We start from the raw sequence: 21,281 nt of genomic DNA, 5'->3' as shown, positions 1-21,281 counted from the left end.
CTTCCATGTGTTTCTCTCTTACCTCACTTTAATCCTTGTGTAACCTGTGATAATTTCAAACCATATGGCCTGATGCATTACGACCTTTATTACCATCTCTCAGAAGAGGTGGCTGTGATACTAACTACATGTCATGGACTGAAATTCTACTGTTGGCTTCTTCCTTACCATCGGTTTTTCTGACCAACAGATACTGCATATTCAGTAACTATCTGAGAATAGGCACCACAAATCGTGCACTGTTGAACTTCAACCATAATATATACAAATGTAATTTTCTGTAACAGGAAAAGAGAGCTACCAAAACTGTCTACAGTACTGTATATTCATACTAGTATAACAGTTTCACTGCACTCCTGAGAGCATGTCACACACAAAAATCATTACCCTGCAAAAACTTGTTCATATACAAGCATTTTTTTAATTTAGTTGCATATTTCACCCTGTGTTCTGCAGATAGTTGTTTAGTTAGTAAAATAACAGCCAAGACTTCTTCCAAAAACAAATAAATAAAAATAAAATAATACCATATACATTATGTAGGGAAGATGGATTTCTTGCTGATGGTTTATACTAGTAGGCTGTTTAGCCACAATGACAATCACAACACTATGGCAAATGTTTATAATGACGACGTGTTCTACACAAACATGTAACTTGGTACAACACAAGATATGGGACACAAGTTAACATTTTTATGGAGGGTATTATCAGTAGTTTTAATTTACTCTTTTATACTGGTATCCCAGAGGTCATTTTGCAAGGATAGAGTGCAGAAAGAAGTGTTGTTGTGGTCTTCAGTCCAAAGACTGGTCTGATGCAGCTCTTTTCACTAGTCTAAGCAGTGTAAGTCTCTTCATCTCCAAGTAATTACTGCAACCTACAGCCATTTGGATCTGCTTGCTGTAGTCTACACCTGGATTCCATATATAATTTTTACCCATCACACTTGCTTTCATTATTGAATTGATGACTCCCTGATACCTCAGGATGTGCCCTATCAACCTATCCCTTCTTTTGGTCATGTTGTTCCTTAACATCCTTTGTTATCATAATTCAACATCTCTTCATTAGTTATTCAATCTACACATCTAATCTTTCACATTCTTTTATGGTAACACATTTCAAAAGTTTGTATTCCATTCTTATCCAAACTGCTTATCGTCTGACTTTCACTTCCATGTGAGGCTACACTCCTGACAAATACGTTCAGAAAGGACTTCATAACATTTAAGTTTAAATTATATGTTCACAGATTTCTCTTCTTCAGAAATGCTGTTCTTGCTATACCCAGTCTGCATCTTATATCTTGTTTAGTCCTGCCATCATCAGTTATTTTGCTACCCAAACAGCAAAACTCATTAACTACTTTTAGTGTCCTACATCCCAGACTAATTTCCTCAGAGTCACCTGACTTAATTTGGCTGTATTCCGTTGTCCTTTTTTTTATGTTCATCTTGTAACTAGTTTTAAGATAGTATTCAATCCACTTAACTGCTCCTCCACGTCCTTTGCTGTCTGACAAAATTACAATTTTAGGAACAGGACAGATTGCTACTCGCTGTAAAGATGAACTGCCAAGTTGCAGACAGGCACAATGAAACAACTGTTACACATGCAGCTATCGGCCAAAGCCTTCCTCAGTAAAGAGAACATACACAAGCAAGCACATCTCACTCACACTTGGCTGCCACCAGCAGTAACTCCGATCCAAATTCGGCTGCTACATGAATAGCAATCTGCAGTCAGGGGGGGTGGGGGGGGGGGAGAGGGGGGGGGGGGTGATAGCAGGGTACATGTGGAAGGAGCGAACAGTGCTGTCGGCAGAGGGAGGAGGGTCTGGAGACTGCGAGGTGCAGCATCACAAGGTGGTGTGTGTGTGTGTGAGGGGGGGGGGGGGGGGGTTGTGAAACGCTCTCCAACACCCCACCTCTTTACCTCCTAGTTCCCTACTGGTCACTGTTGACACCACTTCCCTACATCCCTCATGCCCATGGTCTTGTTGCAATTGAACACTACCTCTCCCAACATCTTTCAGAGTTCTGAACAGATTATATACAAACAAATCCACAGCATAGCCATGGACACCTGCATGGCACCCTCCTATGCCAACCTCTTTACGGACTATCTGGGGGAAACCTTCCTATCTTCCCAGAACCCCAAACCCCCTAGCCTGATTCAGGGTCACTGATGATATCTTCTTGATCTGGGCTCAAGGCCATGGCACAATGTCCTCATTCCTTCATAACATCAACACCTTATCTCCCATCCACATCATCTGGTCCTCCTCAACCCAGCATGCCACCTTCCTAGATGTTGATCTCCTCATCTCAGATGGTTCCATCCACACCTCCACCCACATTAAACTCACCAACCTACAGTACCTACATTTTGATAGCTGCTGTCCCTTCCACATCAAAAAGTCCCTTCAATGCAGCCCTGTTCCCCAGGTGCGGTGTATCTGCGGTGATAATGACTCTGTTTCCCAGTGTAACAAAGGTCTCACCAAGGCCTTCGCAAACAGTCACTATCCCTCAGACCCAGTCCGCAAACAGATTTCCCTTGCCCGTTCCTCACAAACCCCCAATCTTCCCACCGCTCCAAAGAGCCAGCAACAAAAGACTGCTCCCTTCTTCACCAAATACCACTCCGGACTGGAAAAACTGAACCACATCATTCATCAGGGCTTTGATTATCTATCATCATGATCTGAAATAAGGGACATTCTACCTAAGATCTTTCCCATTCCTCCGTCACCCACCCAACCACAACAACATCCTAGTCCATCCCTATGCCACTCCCCATGCCAATACTTTGCGACACAAATCATATCCCTAAGGAAGACCTAGGTGCAAGACCTGTCCAATCCACCACCCTGCATTTCCCATTCCAGTCCTGTCACAGGTTTATCTGACCCCATCAAAGGCCAGGCCACCTGTGAAGATAGCCATATTGTATACCAGCTCTGCTAGAACTATTGCACAGCCTTTTGTATTGGTATGCTTAGCAACTAGCTGTCCACCAGGATGAATGACCAAGCCAAACTGTGGCCAAAAGCAACACAGGACATGCTGCGGCACAAAATGCTTGACTTCAATGGCTGCTTCACAACCCGGGCCATCTGGATCCTCCCCTCCATCACCAGCTTTTCTGAACTGCAAAGATGGTAGTTATCCTGACAATACTGTCTCTGCTCCTGAAATTATCCTGGCCTCAACCTACAGTAACCTACTGCCTTCGCACCCTCCACCCAACCATTTCCGCCCCATTTCCCTTTTCCCTTCTCACATTCCCTCATCCCCCTGGGGGCCAACTCTGCCAGTGTGGCTGATAGCTGCATGTGTAACAGTTTTTTCGTTGTGCCTGTCTGCAACTCTAAGGGTCATATTCAAAGCGAGTGGTTGAATTACATTTGGAAACCTCAAGTTTTTATTTCTTCTCCCTGAACTTTTGATTCCCTTCCCAAATTTCACATTAGTTTCCTTGATTGCTTGCTCAATGTAAACATTAAATAACATTGTGGATGGGCTACAACTCTGTCTCGTTCCCTTCTCAACTACTCCTTATTTTTCACTCACTCCACCCCCAAATTGCAGTCTAGTTTCTGTACAAGTTGAAAATAACTTTTGTTCCCTGTAGTTTATCCCCCCCTTCCCCGAACAAATAAATTTTGTTCCCTGTAGTTTATCTCCCCCCTTCCCCACACACGCGCCCGCCCGCCCGCCCGCCCACACACACACACACACACACACACACACACACACACACACACACACACACACACACACCTCTACCTTTCAGAGTTTCAAATAATGTAGTCCAGTCAACATTATCAAAAGACTTCTCTAAATCTACAAATGCAATAAATACAAGTTTGCCTTTCTTTAGCCTATCTTCTAAGATAAGTCTTTGGGTTAGATTTGCCTCACATGTTTCTAAATGTCTCTGGAACACAAACTAATCTTCCCCGAGGTGACTTCTACCAGCTTTTCCATTCTTTGGTAAATAGTTCATGTTAGCACTTCGCAGCCATGACTTACGAAACTGAAGGTTTGATAATATTCACAAATGTCAGCACCTGCCTTCTTTGGAATTGGATTACTACTTTGTTCTCGAAATCTGAGGGTATTTCTCCTGTCTCCTATCTTGCACATCAAGACTATCTCAATAATTCTGAGGGAATGTCGTTTACCCCAGGCGCCTTGTTTTGACTTAGATATTTCTGCGCTGTGTTCTACATGCAGTATCGCATCTTTCATCTCATATTCATCTACTTCCTCTCCCCTTTCAGGCAAAATCAAACAATGAAAGGTTCAGGATGGAATAACAGTATCTTATGACAAGGATAAATTGCTACTCACCATATAGAGGAGATGCTGATTCACGAGGGTGGGGGATGGGAGAATGAGTTGTCCCAGAACATGATGGAAGCAGCAGTCTGGTGGTGGAGGGAGGCTTGGCTTGGGGTGGGAAGGAGAGGGGAATAGCAGGGTAGGGTGGGAGAACTTTTAATGCAGATTCTGGGGGCATGCAGGGTGGTGACACAATAGGGCTGCTCGATGCAGGTGGGAGGATTTGGGGTAGGGTGACGGAAAGGAGGGAAAGGAGAGATACTGAAGGGGAAAAAAAAAACTAGTGGGTGCGTTGGTGGAGTGGAAGGCTGTGTTATACTGGAGTGGGAGCAGAGTAGGGTATAGGGAAGTGGAGGACATGGACAAGGGAAGGTTCAGGCCAGGGGGATTTACAGGAACATAGGATATACCGCAGAGAGAATTCCCACCTATGCAATTCAGAAAAGCTGGTGTTTATATGAAGGATCCAAATGGCTCAGGCTGTGAAGCAGTTGTTGAAGTGAAGTACATTGTGTTGGGCAGGATATTCAGCAACAGGGTGGTCCAGCTGCCTCTTGACCACAGTTTGTCGGTGTTTGTGGACTGACAGTGTGTTAGTCATCATGCCCAAGTGGAAAGCAGCACAGTGTTGCAGCTTAGTTTGTGGATCACATAACCACTTTCACAGGTAGACCTGCCTCTGATGGGGTAGGAAATGCCTATGACCGGACTGGAGTAGGTGGTGGTGGGAGGATGTATGGGACAGATCTTGCATCTCAATCTACTGTAGGGATACGAGCCATGAGTCTAGCAGTTGGCAACAGTGTGGTTTTGAACTGGAGGATCTCCACCAGCTGTAAGATTCATTCACCTACAAAACCCTGCCACAGTGACCCCATTGCAGAAATAGAACAGGATCCTCTAACACCTCCTCAAATCCTTAGGCCCATCCCAGAACATCTCCCCTGAGACCCTCTCTCTTCGCACCTCTATAACTTCCCACACTCCTATCTTATACATGCTTCCTGAAGTCCATAAACCCATCCACACAGGATGGCCCATTGTGGTCAGCAACTGTGCCCTCATAGAAAGAATCTCTGCTCTCATGGAGCAACACCTTCAGCTTATTAACTGTAATCTACACTCCTAAGTAAAATATACCACCCACATCCTCTACCAACTATTCACAGATTTCGTTTCTTTACCACATAGTGCCCTGCTTGTCACTATTCATGTCACCTCCCTCTACACTAACATCCCCAATGCCTATGGCCTTGCTGCTATTGGACACTACACAGATCAGCCAGAACATTATAACCATCGACCCACTATCAATATAAATCTGTCCAGGCAATAGCAGTATCACCTGGTGAGCAATGACTGCTAGTCAGCACATAGTATCAGTGAGTGTGCTGTCTGTGTAGAATGGGGACGGCATGTGATTTAACCGAGTTTGACCAATAACAGAGTGTGATCGCCCGGAGGCTCGGCACAAGCATTTTGGAAACTGCACAACTTGGAATGTGTTCGAGGAGTGCTGTGATGGGTGTCTTCCACACGTGGTGAAACCAGAACCATATCCAGAAGTCGTGGTGTTGGGTGGGCACACCTCATTACAGGTGTTGGATGTCGTAGGTTGGGGAGACTGGTAATGCAAGGTATCATGATGGCCAAGGAGTATCATACAGTGGTTGCAGACCAGGTACACAGCTTTATGATGATCCTGTTTACCAACGGCAGTGGCATTTTTCAACAAGGTAATGCATCATGTCACAGTGCCAGTAGGTTGATAAAGTTGTTCGAGGAACACAATGGCAAGTTTGAATTGAAGCGCTGTTGCCCAACTCGCCAGATCTTAACACAATTGAACACATTTATCTACATTCCTGCAGAACCTCAAAACCTTCTCCCCCATTCCCTTCATCTGGTCCTCAATCTGAGCCACCTTCCTAGAACCTCCCTCTGTAAGGATGGTTGCATAGGTACCTCTTAAAACCTACCAACCACCAGCAGTACCTCCACTTCGACAGCTGCCACAATCACACTATACACCATGAACTCTCTTCCATACAGCCTGGACACCCGTGGCCATCACATCTGCATTGAGTAGCAGTCCCTCTCAAATATAGAAAGGGTACACTGAGGCCTTCACAGATCAAAATTATCCAGTCAATCTTGTACAAAACCAGATCTCCTGTGCCTTGCCTCTCCCGTCACCTACCACATAATCACCATCTCACCACAAAGGAGCAATCCCCTCTGACTCAGTACCATCCAGACTGGAGCAAATGAATCGCATTCTCCACAAGCATTTCAACTACTTCTTGCCGTGCCCTGAAATGAGGAATATTCTTCCCACCCATCTCACAATAGTATGCCACTGCTCACCAAACCTACACAATATCCTTGTCCATCCTTACTCCAACCCTGCCCCCAACCCCCTTGCCTCAAGGCTCCCATCACCACCACCACCACCACCACCATCTCACCAACCCCTCACAGGAATCTCCTATCCTATCAAAGGAAAGGCTACCTGTGAAAGTAATCACGTGATGTGAAAACTAAACTGCAACAATTTTGCTGCATACTATGTGAGCTTGACAGCTAATAAGCTGTCTGTCCGCATGAATGGCCACCGTTAAAATGTGGTCAACAGACAGCTGCATCACCCACTTGCTGAACATGCTGCACATCATCATGTGCTAGACTTCACATTTGTTTCACATGGTGTGCCATCTGGATCTTTCCTACCAACATCAGCTTTTGGGAATTGCACAGGTGGGCACTCTCCTGGCAATATATCCTACATTCCCTTACCCCCTTGGACTTAACATTTGCTAGTCTGTCTTTCACTCACCGGTCCCCTTCCCTGCTCCCACTCTGGCACAACATAGTCTTCCATTCCTCCAACACACCCACTAGTCCTTTTCCCCTTCAATATCTCACCTTGCCCTCCCCCCTCCCTCCCCCAAAACCATCTAACTGCATCTAGCAGCTCTAAACTGTTCTCAGCACATTCTGTACACTCTCATAAGCTGAACTACTCATTCCACCCCCCTCCCCCTCCCTCAACGTCCCATGCCACCTCCTTGCCCCCACCACTGGACGTCTGCTCCCACATGTGCTGTTACAACACAGAGGGGCTGCAGCAACCAAACAGTAGTCATGAGTGCATGAATTGTGCTTGTGTGAATGGGTGTACTTTCTACTTCAGAAGGACTTCTAGCCAAAAGCTAGAATGTATAGCAATCTTTTTGTTGTGTCTGTCTGTGACTCAACGTCTCTTCCATGTGTTGAGTAGCACTCTATCTTTTTCATAATACTGTTTTGTATTCCATATATAATAGAGGGAAACATTCCACATGGGAAACATATATCTAAAAACAAAGATGATGTGACTTACCAAACGAAAGTGCTGGCAGGTCAATAGTCACACAAACAAACACAAACATACACACAAAATTCAAGCTTTCGCAACCAACGGTTGCTTCATCAGGAAAGAGGGAAGGAAAGGGAAAGACGAAAGGATGTGGGTTTTAAGGGAGGGGGTAAGGAGTCATTCCAATCCCGGGAGCGGTAAGACTTACCTTAAGGGTAAAAAAGTACAGGTATACACTCGCACACACACCCATATCCAGTGTCTGTGTATGTGTGGATGGATATGGGGTGTGTGTGCGCGAGTGTATACCTGTACTTTTTCCCCCCTAAGGTAAGTCTTTCCGCTCCCGGGATTGGAATGACTCCTTACCCTCTCCCTTAAAACCCACATCCTTTCGTCTTTCCCTCTCCTTCCCTCTTTCCTGATGAAGCAACAGTTGGTTGCAAAAGCTTCAATTTTGTGTGTCTATCGACCTGCCAGTGCTTTCGTTTGGTAAGTCACATCATCTTTGTTTTTTTATATATATATATATATATATATATATATATATATATATATATATATATATATATATATATAATCTGTGTGTGTGTGTTAGGAAGTTGTTTCTGAAAATATTTGTATCGAGTGTAGCCATGTATGGAAGTGAAACGTGGACGATAAATAGTTTAGACAAGAAGAGAATAGAAGCTTCCGAAATATGGTGCTACAGAAGAATGCTGAAAATTAGATGGGTAGATCACTTAAGTAATGAGGAGGTATTGAATAGAATTGGGCAGAAGAGGAGTTTGTGGCACAATTTGACTAGAAGAAGGGATCGGTTGATAGGACGTGTTCTGAGGCATCAAGGGATCACCAATTTAGTACTGGAGGGCGGTGTGGAGGGTAAAAATTGTAGAGGGAGACCAAGAGATGAGCACACTAAGCAGATTCAGATGGATGTAGGCTGCAGTAGGTACTGGGAGATGATGAAGCTTGCACAGGATAGAGTAGCATGGAGAGCTCATCAAACCAGTCTCAGGACTGAAGACCACAACAACAACAACAACAACAACAACAACAACCCCCCCCCCCCCCCCCCCCCCACCCTTGTCTGTTTCTTCTCCTTTGCTTGGCATTGGCTCTTCATCTGAGCTCTTCATATTATTTCCAAAGGTTTCTTTAATTTTTTATCATCAAATATACCCCAGATATGTATGCTTCTACAGCCTTATATTTCTCCTTTAGACACGCTTGTGTGCCCATTTTGCACTTTCTGCCCAATCTCAATTTTTAAATGTATATGTTTCTTTCAACATGCATCATGGGTTGCATGTTTATATTTTGTCCTTTCATCAATTAAATCTGATATCTCTTGTGTTATCTAAGATTCCTATTAGGCTTTATCTTTTTACCTATTTGATCATCCATTTCCTTCACCATACCATCTCTAAATTGCACCCACTCATTTATTGTATTTCTTTGCCCTGTTTCAGACAATCTTTGCTTAGTGGTCCACTGAAGCTCTCAATAATCTTTAGTGCTTTCAGTTTATTTGGGTCTCATGTCCTTAATTTCTTACATTTTTGCAATTTCTTCAATTTTACTCTGCAGTTCATAACTGAATAATTACTAAAAATGAAGCCTTGAGCAGCTGAAAAAATTCTTTATTTACACAATCAGTTTCAACTGACTAATCATCAACAGGTTCACAAAAGTATTCACAGCGTCATGTAAAGCAAAATATAGAATCATTAATGTCAGCTGATAAAGCCATAAATTAAGACACTGTTATCATATCGTAATATAAATTAGGCCCTACATCATAATCTATAAAGTCTGTGCTAAGCAGTGCACTCACTGATATTATAAATTCAATTGGCATTACTGCTGTGAACAGATTCACACCACTCTTTAGTGAATGAGTGCACATACTACTTGTAGTAAGAGTCAGTTCACAACGTTAACATTGATTGCAGTTACAACGTGAATGCACAGTTTTTACAAATTGATGAAGTAATTTATATTACAATATAACAGTGTCTAATTCATGGCTTTATCATCTGAGAACTTTCTATTTCGCTTAACATGATGCAGTGAATTCTTCTATCAACCCAATGATCAGTCTACCAAAACTAGTTGCCTCTACAAATAATTTTATCAGCAGATCAAGGCAGTAACATGACACTTTTCAAATATTTATGAACTGTGAGGCACCATCTCCTGAAATATAAATTATGGACAGTGTCCACATCTGCCTCTGGAAATGTCTTAAAGCTTAAAATCTGGTTTCAAAATTCCTTCCTTATCATTATATAATCAATCTGATACCTTCCATTGCCTCTGGTCTCGTACCTGTGTACAACCTTCTTTCATGATTCTTTAACCAAGCACTGTTGACGATTAAATATTGCTCCTGGCAAAATTTTTCTAGCTGACTTCCTCTTAATTTGTTCCCTCAATTCATGTTTTCGTACTACTTTTCTTTCTTTTCCTTTCCCCACTATCAAGTTCCAACCCCCATCATAATTAAATAAATGTAATTTAAACCTTATTTTCTTTATTTTTTCCTATAGTGTGCTTCAGCCAATTTCCCATGACAGTGTTTGTGTAAAAATCACTTTTTTCTGTTGCTTTGTACAGTACATACATATTGCCTGATGTAATGCCCAATTATACACTGTATTATTTAGTCTGGTCAAGCAGTAAACCAAGGACAACGAAGGTTTGGATTGTGTTGTATTCCACACATCTCCCACCCCCTTTCCCCCACAGTTGTGGTGACAAAGTTTTATTCATGTTTGTTAGGTGGGAAGGATTGGTTTGAGTTTGGCAACACGAAATGTGTTGTGACAATCTTTTTTCAATTACATCATGCTTTCCACAGTTGCATTTACATCCCTCATGAAAAATCCTACTGATTTTTCAAGTTTCTGCCATATTTGTAAGAGTTAATAACAAAAATAACTGCCCTCATCCACTCCTTTCCTGCCATCTGACTAGGTGATCTCATTAGTTTGTGTGTTGTTAGTGGCTTATATCATAGTGTTGAGGCTCATATCTCTGACATGATACTGTTTTCTTTGGTCTATTGGCACAGTGTGACGCTGTTTACTAATCCCATTCATGCGTAAGCCTACAAGTATCAATAATTTTAACTAAAAAAAATTTGTTTTACAATAACTATGCATTTCATTATGTTTGGTTGCCAAGCACAGAAGCAGCTATATACAACTAAATAAGCAATCACAAAAGAAACTTAATTAAATTATAGTAACAACAATTTTTAACATTTTACAACAAATTTTCCAACATCCACCATAAGGTTCACTGCATTTGAGTTCTGTTAGCAGTAATAAAAATGCTTGATACTGACTAAAGTCCAATGAAAATTACTTGATAGTTGACATCTGTCACTTGCCACAACAGTGTTGTGATACGGACTGTTAGCTACTGTTCGGTTATAGGTGACAGACACAACAAATGTGTAACGCAGAGCAATGCTGGAAGGGTCAACCAGAGGTATTTTGGAAACGTGATATGCTCTGTCGACAGCCGATTTTAAGTGACCAATGACTAAACTGTAGCAAATGACATGTTTTGTAGCCCTGAATTGAAAACACATGTCCTAAGCTGACCACAACCTCTTGATGGACAATGTAACTGATAAAATGGTAGTCAATAATCTGCGACAAAACTAAAATCATGATTGCTTTGTCCATGGCAATTAAAGCTAACCTCTATGAGCAAACTCAAGACATGAAAAATTCAATTTCAGCACAAAAAGCAAACTAATTTCTAACTATCACTGGTTACCTGGAACTATACTCTACATGAGCTGCCATGTTATCAACTGTTGAGCAGTCCTTGTTTGCACTTGGCTGCAGATACCAAAGGAAAAAGGAATGATAGGAAGAAAAATAAAAGCAAATAAGAAAGATAATGTGATAATGAAAATGACGTAGTAAAATATAAGAAATAAAAAAATTACATTTACACCAATTAACTGAATACAAATAATAATCAAACTCTTGATTAGATAAAAAAAAAAGAAACTGCTAAGTTTGGCGAGATTTGAACTATGACCTTCTACACGCGATGTTTATACGCTAACCATTGCGCTACATCACAACTCTGAATTAAATAGTTATATTTACATTTATAACTATCACAAAGATGAACTGCAGCCTTCAAAAATTTGGCTTCATTCAAAGTCATGTGAAGCTTATCTAATGTAAGCTGATCTCTGTGATTATGACAATTGTATATGTGACGGTGAATCGCATCTTGTGCAGAAGTATCCAGCAGTGTTCGGTTAGTGCTGTTTATGGAATGTGTGTATTTTATTAGAATCTATTTTGTGTGTGTGTGTGTGTGTGTGTGTGTGTGTGTGTGTGTGTGTGTGGTGATACACAAAATAAAAGTGCCAGACCCAAGATTTAGGATCCAAACAAATCAAGAAAGAAAGCTGGACAAGAAACTGGTAGTGAACTGACCTAGTGTTGTGGCAGTTTGGCAACGGTGAATGGTTTGGGCAACACTGATTTTGAAGTGCTATCATGTAACGTTAAACGGACTATAGTCATTTTTTCATTAAAGTAATATTTTTTTATATGAGACACTAATTAATTTAATATATGAACATTTACATAACAGACAAGTCCTAACAATCCAACACACAAAAATCTGATGGATTCACAAATCCCAGTTGCCTATGAATGTGACTGCCATGGCTGAGCCGTCATTTGAAGATTCAATGTTACACCTCATGACCAAGTGTCAAGGGCTGCCACAAAGACAGAATATGTGTAGAGACTGGTGGATTAAGGAAAAATTTTGATATGGAAGAATGTTCAATAAGAGTTGCCAGGTTTGACCAGTGGCATAAGAAACATGCAACAATCGGTTCACCAACTCACAACCAAACTGCCATCTTCCAACCTAACCTAGATCTTGGGCAAAGCAACATATCAGTATGTTACAACAATCAGGGTTTTTTAGTATCACATTCGTTGGCTTTGCCAACTCACCATCAAACTGTCACCATCCAACTTAATCTTATCTCAGGCTGAGCTACAGGGCAATCTGTTGCCACAACCAGTTTCCTTTATTTATTCATTTTTGTGCTTTCAAATTCAAATATCTTCACCAACTAACAATAAAACTGCGAATATATGCACCAAAGGTGATGTGACAGCAGCCATTAACTTTATGTCAGTGGGCAAAGATGATTATTGATAATGAACATTCCTCTTGATCCACACACTTAAAGAGTAGGAGCTCACAATGAAGATCATTTATGTATGATGTATGATTCAACTATGAAACAGCCCACGTAACTATTTATGGATAACACTACGCTGCATACGAAAATGCAACCAAAGAATTTGTGACATTTTTCCAAATGTGCCAGTTTTGGTTGTTGGGTGAAATTAGTTTCATTAATGGAATTCACCACCAATTACATACATACAGTATTGGCTCAATGGATTGATTCACAAAAACATTATAGCCACTTACTTCAAACACTGATCAAAAATTATATAGAAATGAAAATTTAAAACTTGTAAATATGAAGCCCTTTTCACAAATGTCTTCCTAGTACATGACTACCTTTCTTCCTAAAAGGCACGATAAGTATTCATATCCTAAAACCAACTACACAGTTTATAAAAAGAAACTTTAGAGTTTAAAATTGAGCTGTACAAGCAGAAGTGTTAAAGAAGACATCATAAAACATTGCCTGTTACCAGAATGAATCTTTCACTCTGCAGTGGAGAGTGTCCTTGAAACTTCGTTGCATGTTAAAGCCAGTGCGCTGGACTGAGACTCTAACACAGAACCTTATTTTTTGTATGCAATGCTCTTACTGACTAACCTATCCAGAAATCTGCTTCTGCTATTATCCTTCTTCTACTTCCCTAAGTTCACAGAAGCTTTCTTGATTAAATTGCTGACCTAACACTCCCCCTCCCCCCCCCCCCCCCAAAAAAGGGTATTGGAGAGAAACAGATTAGCCAAGCATAGTCTGTGATATAGGATGTTCATGAATCTGATGAGCACCAGAGTGACAATAAAGATGTGGCAGCCATAAGTTCCCAACAGTGATCATCTTCCGGCTAGGATTACTGGGTGGTCACAGCTTTTTACACTGGACCCACTGCAGTTTATTTTTAGCCTCCCATCTTCCTGATGACACACAGTCAAATTGATTGATGAAGTAAATGAATATGTGGGGGGTAGTAAACTTTCGGGTGCTGTAGCTCTTCTTACTTCTATGCTTACTAATAAAAACTGGAGAGGAATTCACATTATGCAAGAAACCATTTTCTAGTTTTATTTTTACCCAGTGGGATTTTTGTTTATTTTCTTTCTGAAAACTTATTGTTGCATATTAACATCTCGTGTAGTTTACATGAATATTTGGCTTAGAAGTATTTACATTTCATAATCGCTCCATCTGAAAATGTAAATACTTTAGAGACAAAAGTTTATATAACCGACACAACAGATTAATATGTAACAATAATTCTCCAGAAAGAAAATAAACAAAAATTGTGTGGAAGATAGTACATAAAGTGCTGAAATATGCATGGGTGAAAACAAAACTATAAAAGTTACAATTCTGCTCCGGTTCTTGAGGAGAAGGTTTAAGTGCCTAATTGGAAAGGAATTTTTACCTCCGCACATTACATCTCTTTCCTTGCTTGTGTGGGAATTGCGTTCTATGTGTATCTGATGAATGTAGGTATCTGTAATAATGGAGGAAATACAGAAGCGTCCGATCCTGCCCGTCTGCTTTGACCCAAGACGTCACAAATATGGCGGAAACGACCATAAACCGCGATTCCAATATGGCACATATAAAGTCGTTACTTACACATTATGAGGACGAAAATACATCGAAAAACACACACACACACGTTCCACAAAAAGCCAAATGACACTAACGGGACAAGTGCGGGAAATAGGGGGTTTTTGGGTGGGGACAAACCAAATATAAACAAATTTAGACACCCACCCCCATACAAAACCACGCAAAACGACGAAAAAAACCGACATCACAAACTCCCCAAACACCACTAAACACAATATCATCTGGAATCGAACACTTCCCTTGACCTACATAGCTCAACAGCAGCTCCCGATCCTATAAATTGGGATTGAACACTTCCCTTGACCTATATAGCTCAAAAACATCTCCCGATACCAATACCAATAGCCACACATTGGGATCGAACACTTCCCTTGACCTGTGTCCTTACATCTCCACATACAGCCGTCCCTGGTCAGAGATGCCTGATTTCTTCACAACATACTGAACACTTCACGACTTCATCCAAAAATCCGAATAGTTGAAGAAATTTTTTTTAGAGACAACGCACTGTCCCCCATCATAGCCGACAACCGAAAACTGTTGATCCTGTCAGTCATATCCATACCTACCAAAGACATAAAGAAAGCAATTTACCAAAATTCACACACGACGCCACACTCGCAAACTAAACCAAAAACATCACCTAACACACCACCAGAGAGCACCACCGATTGCATCAAAACGACACCTACAGACACGCCACTCTCACAAACTAAATTCTGCGCCGTCGTGACGTCACACACCACAACAGCCTTACGTCACGGGTCAAAGCTGACGGATGGGATTGGATGCTTCGGTCGACTCATAATGGACGTATGCACAGTGTAGTGTCATATTTGTGATGTAACATGACAGAAGACAGATGGTGAAATCCAACGACAGCATATAGCCTACTCCTCGTGAACAGCACCAAGGAGCTGCCAAGTTTAACATTATCATCCAAAGAACACATCATCCTTGATGGCGTCAAGATGTTTTTGAATTTAATACACGGCACTGATGTTAACTCTGATAACTAGGTACTTCACCTCTTCTTGCTAGCCAAATACAGGTAGTGAAAATTTCTTCCAACCTCAGGATTTGAACCACTACATCGAAGTCAAGCTGCATTGCACAGGTACAAATTGAGTGACCTCAGCTGCAGAGGTAGGTTTATTTACCTTAGAGAATAGCACATCAACCAAATGAAAGGGGTTGATACATCATCAATTACAGGGCAAGGGGAAAGACAACTGATACACTACAGTTGAGTCAGTGTAAGAAAATCCCTGACAGCTGCAGTGGGCTGCATGCAGCAGCTCCACATGCCTACCTCAAACAAACCATGAAAAGTATTTTCTAAATATGTCTATTACAATGCCTCAGTGCTGCTGCAGCTGTTTAGAAAATTTTCGCCTATAGATGCTACTGCTATGCAGCTCCAAACTGGCGATACCACTGCAAACTGACAGCGACTTTCTACACTCACTTGACTACAGAAAACTTACTTGAAATATCGGGGTGCACATATCCATACAGAAGTTTTATGAAGTGATTGATGATATGGGAAATAAAACTATGAAAATCATAATGAATGAAATTTTCACTCTGCAGCGGAGTGCATGCTGGTATGATACTTCCTGGCAGATTAAAACTGTGTGCCAGACCGAGACTTGAACTTGGGACATTGGCCTTTCGCGGGCAAGTGCTCTACCAACTGAAATACCCCAGCATGACTCATGACCTGTCCTCACAGCTTCACTTCTGCCAGTGCCTCATCTCCTACCTTCCAACTTCACAGAAACTCTCGTATGAAACTTACAGTACTAGCACTCCTGGAAGAAAGGATACTGTGGAGACATGGCTTTGGGGGATGTTTCTGGAATCAAATTTTCACTCTGCAGTGTAGTGTGCACTGGTATGAAACTTCGTGGCAAATTAATCTGCAGTTTTAATCTGACAGGAAGTGATATTGGGTTGTGGGTCATGCTTGGGTAGCTCAGTTGGTAGAGCACTTGCCCACGAAAGGCAAAGGTCCTGAGTTCGAATTCTTGGTCCGGCACAAACATGGTGTATTTTCATTGATTAACACCAAGACTAGCGTAATCACAATAATATTCTATTGCAATTCAACATCATTATAAAATATTATTCCAATAACACGTGTATGATAATATAACGTGTTTTAGTGTATGTGCACCAGCCTACAGCAAACTAAATAACCACACACACACCAGCAACAGATTCTCAGTACATCAACCAACCTTATGAGATTTGAACAACTGGTATAAACTTGAAAATCAGTATTGTATTTATAAAGATACTATAAGAATAAAAATAACTTCTCCTAATAAAACCTCAAAGTTGCTCTGACACCTGGAGGAGGAATTACACTGGAAAAAACGGAAATACGGAAGCGTCCGATCCCACCCGTCTGCTTTGACCCATGACGTCACAAATATGGCGGAAACAAAAACAAACACACACACTTTCCACAAGAAGCCTAATGACACTAACGGGACAAGTGCGGGAAATGGGGTGTTTTGGGTGGGGGGCAAACTAAATATAAACAAATTTAGACGCCTTGCGTAGCTACAACTTGTAAGTGAAGACAGCCATGCATGAATATCCACCCACCTCTCCAGGGGTCGTAACCCCTGCAACCCATAGAAGATAAAGATGCTTTAGTAGCTGATTAGTGTTTTTTGCCTTTAAAAAAAAATCTCACTGGATAGAACGAACAGATCAGAAAGATAAATATAATAAACTAAAACAGAAATTCGAGGAAACAGATGATTAAAATAAGTAATAAGTGTTTTTAAATTAAAAAAAAAATCTCACAAGAGAGAACGAACAGACAAGAAAAGTAAATAAAATAAAATAAAACAGAACTGGAGACAGCCACACTCAAACCAAACTCCGCGCCGTCTTGACATCACACACAACACCCTTATGTCACGGGTCAAAGCCGACGCGTGGGATCGGACGCTTCTGTCGACCCGAAAAAACATGCATAATCTTCAACAAATTCGATACACCGATAGACACTAAAAACAGTTCATGCTTGACAACTCTTGACTTCTTACAAAGATTTTGAGTGTATAAAAGCTAGATACAGAAATAATACAATAATGTGAAAGATTTCCATTACACTATCTAGCTTGAACTGTGACGTTCATCTAATGAAAAATGTATCTCCTCTGTATCCCACTCTTCAAAATGATGATTGTTTCTGAACACAGTCGGATAGTGCTATTGATATAGCTAAACTGGAAAAGAAAAAAAACCTGTATAAAATATGGCAAGCGGACTTCATTTTCCGGTAAAAAATTTTGGTTTCACTGCAGTTTCACCTATTTATTACTAATAACTGTGCCAAGCCATTACGTAGACTTACTGTACTTCAAGCACAATCATTTATTAAATACTTCACAAATACTATACTATTTTGTTGATAACTTTCTTTTAAAACATAGTGTTTGCAAGTGTTATTATTCTGTTTCATAAAAGAAACATAAAAAAATGATGTTCAGTTTAGCAAAACAAACAAAAAAGGAATATCATGAATACCGTGAAAGAGAATCATCAGATATGAGTAGAGAAATAAAATCTGCTGCAGCATTAAAAACTATCAGTTCTTGCATATGGCTTCCTCAGGCACTTCTTTATATAGTTGCATCATCATATAACGGTAATGTTTCAATAGGTTTGTCGTACTTTTCTTCACTACAAAAATTTTCTCACTCAGATGACCCAGTGTGATAATCATAGTTGAGTAAAACAGAAAGGCTTGCGTATTTAAATGAAACGAGCAGAAACCAAAACCAAGCAGATACTGCGTTGACATCATATTACGTGATACGTCATTTCAAAAATATACATATATCTGAATATTACCCACTCTAACCCACAATCTTTACTTACCTGAAGAAACAATTCAAATAATATTTCTTCCGTTACTTTTTCTGATATATTACCACAAAACACTGTTCTTTGATCTTCACTCATTATGTGACAGAGAGGTTATATTTCATCAACTTCACCGTGTACAAAGTGCTAACAGTTGACTACACAGAACAGCTTCTTCTATTGCGTGTCAATATTAACAACAATATTTTGACATCAGCCAAAGCGTTCGGGCAGAGAAGGGCAGTGAAATATAGTCTGTTTATACAACCATATTCCGACATGAACAACAGACTACAGTACAGACACACATTACAATTCAAAGCTCAAACAATGTATAGTCTTTGACAAACCGTATATTGGTTGGTGGAGGCAACGCTTTGTACTTTCATTAATGACCACTACAGCTAAATTTAATAATTTTGTCTGAAACAATGTTTGGATGTTTGGTTTGAAAGCACACTTTCTATTGTAACGCGTATTTTAAAATCTTCATGTATCTTTGTTTCTGGCGAAGCGAAGTTCGATATATGTCGAATGAGTATTGCAAAGGTGTATAATGTATATTATATAGGTCGTTGTTGTTTTGGAGACGGAACGCGTGTTTATATTTTGTAGTCACGGAAATGAATGACTGTGTTGTGTTTGAATTGTTACAATTGTAGACACATTGGCGTGAAGCTTGTCAGAGACTTTGGAATGTGATTCGTATTCAATTTTGGACGATAGTTCTATGTGCTTTGAGCTACACTAGTAACTGGTTAGTGGTTAGCTGGTTACTAACTGGCTAACTGCTGTTGAGCAGGATGATGAAGTGTATGCTTATGTAAATGTGCACCGTTTTTACAGAAGTGTATTCCAACTATAAAACTAACGACAATGCAACCGGTGAGTCATATTGTGGCCGTGCGAATTGTGCCCCTCTGCTGGAACTCGTGTAGACATACCTTCTGCTATAATATATGGGGCTTAAAAGCGCATAACCAAGCTGAATCGCAGCGACCGGCGGATATTATCCGTAACGCTTCATCAAAATTTTTACATACAGCGAGTGCTGAGGACAAGATCAGTTTGTCAGATGACAGCAAATCAACACTTCGGAAACTTGTTGAGGACGTTGGTATCGATGAAGAAACATTTAATAAAGCCTTTCGTAAGGAGCCGAGATTGCTTGATGTACACCACTCAATATGGGAAAATAGTTTGAAGGCATTACGAGCTTGTGGTTTTTCTGGAAAGGAGTGCCTAAGCATGTTCATAGCATCACCTTCGTTATTGAAAACTAAGCCCGATGCTCTATTATCGGGCGTAAAAAACTGGCAAAGCACTGTCCTTGGCGAACAGAAGCTGATTTCATTGCTCACGTCATGTCCGCAGCTGTTATTCGTCGAGCGCCACGAAATTTATAGAAGATTTCCTGTTTTGAAAACACTGTCATCACAGGACAATGTTGTAGAACTCCTGAGACGTTATCCAGACTACATGTTCGTAGATTGGAATGACTTCTTGGCTAAAGTGAATTATGTGGAAGAAGAGATGAAAATAAACAGAATTCAAATATCCAAGTGTGATCTATTGAGTTGTTCACTACTTGAATTAAGGACTAGACACATGTTCTTAGAACGTACTGGTAACTACATTCCTCCAAATCCTAAAACGGCAGAACATTTGCCAAACAAAAATCCGAGTTTGAGGCAAATAATAGATAGTGATGATATCCATTTTGCAACAAAACTTGCAGGAGTGACGGTAGAAGAATTTGAGGTTTTTCGGGAACTATATAAAGAAGAACTTAATCAAACTGTTTATGATTACTCTGATTCCGACTGAATTTGCCTGTGGTTGTGACAAAATCGCTAATAAACAAATATTTTATGCTCCCTACTTTTTTATTCTCATGTGTTTGTTGAGTGTGTTAACTATGTGAAATATTCTTTTTAATTACATTCAGATCCCTCCCAAAGTTGTTTGAAGATACAAGTTTTCCATTGTTTTATTTATATTTAAATGAAATACTGACATTTATTTACAGTTGTGTGCAAATGGGACTTTCGCTTATTTGTTGGAGACATTGATAGTAGTATTAGGAAAGGGATAAAGCATAGTGGTACATTTTGATCTGCTTGTGGCTGTTTCAGCCAAAGGGATGGTGACATAATTTTAACTCACATTTGTGACAGAGATTTTTATAAAATTACACATACATTTTGTAGTTCCTTGGGTGAAAAAACAAAGAGAAAATAAGTCAGATCATAATTATTAAATTGCCATTACTTCATCACCCCCCCCCCCCCCCATTTAATAATTTCATTAAGTATTTTCATATTTCACTATCACCATCTTCAAGCACAGTCTATGGAACTCTATACTCGTAGTTGCTTTAATTAAAATATCTACCACTTGTTCCTTGGAGCTAATGTATAGAACATTCAGACGTACTTTGTTATATGGCTTACATATGAAACTGTATTTAATATCCACATGTCGTAGTCATCTATGTTCCATTTCTGTGATATACATATGCTTTACTGATCTTCATAAATAGTTGGTGTTTTCACAAGTATTTTAAATTCTTCAAGAAGATCCTTCAGGTGTGGAGTGTCTGTTGTAGCCATTGTCAAAGGTGTATGTTCTGCTTTTGTTAATAGTGAAACACATGTCTGTCTCCTTGTTGCCCAACAAACAGTATTTCCAAAATCCTCTTATGGATTTTTTTGTCTTCTATGCTTCCTCAGTTAGAATCAGTTTAGCAGAAAAGAACATTTGAATTTCCCTTTTTGTAACACAGATCAACATAAGGGTACCATTAACACATTGAAGAAATTCATTT

General features: G+C 40.3%; 2 protein-coding genes across 3 annotated transcripts in view; one reads left to right on the top strand and one right to left on the bottom strand.

The window, feature by feature from the left end:
• LOC124619232 (RNA-binding protein 7) overlaps window positions 1-18,914 on the bottom strand; it is a 36,243-nt gene extending 17,329 nt beyond the window's left edge. The window contains exon 1 of one of the 2 annotated variants that reach the window (XM_047145474.1): window positions 18,805-18,914. In XM_047145474.1, the coding sequence (XP_047001430.1) occupies window positions 18,805-18,843 (39 nt within the window). In that variant the 5' untranslated portion in view covers window positions 18,844-18,914. The other variant, XM_047145473.1, reaches the window with a different exon arrangement.
• Window positions 18,915-19,019: 105 nt separating this feature from the next.
• LOC124619230 (transcription termination factor 4, mitochondrial) lies at window positions 19,020-20,335 on the top strand. Its single transcript, XM_047145471.1, has one exon. It carries the CDS (start codon window positions 19,331-19,333, stop codon window positions 20,279-20,281), a length of 951 nt encoding a protein of 316 aa, XP_047001427.1. The 5' UTR covers window positions 19,020-19,330; the 3' UTR covers window positions 20,282-20,335.
• The last annotated feature ends 946 nt before the right edge of the window (window positions 20,336-21,281 follow it).

Source organism: Schistocerca americana, chromosome 6, assembly GCF_021461395.2.
Source record: "Schistocerca americana isolate TAMUIC-IGC-003095 chromosome 6, iqSchAmer2.1, whole genome shotgun sequence".
Classification (NCBI taxonomy): Eukaryota; Metazoa; Arthropoda; class Insecta; order Orthoptera; family Acrididae; genus Schistocerca; species Schistocerca americana.
Note: the sequence above shows the minus strand (reverse complement) of the source record. Positions and strands in the feature narration are given on the sequence as shown.

Coding starts and splice junctions, on each gene's coding strand:
- LOC124619230 (XM_047145471.1), top strand. CDS start 19,331: ATGCAACCGGTGAGTCATATTGTGGCCGTGCGAATTGTGCCCCTCTGC.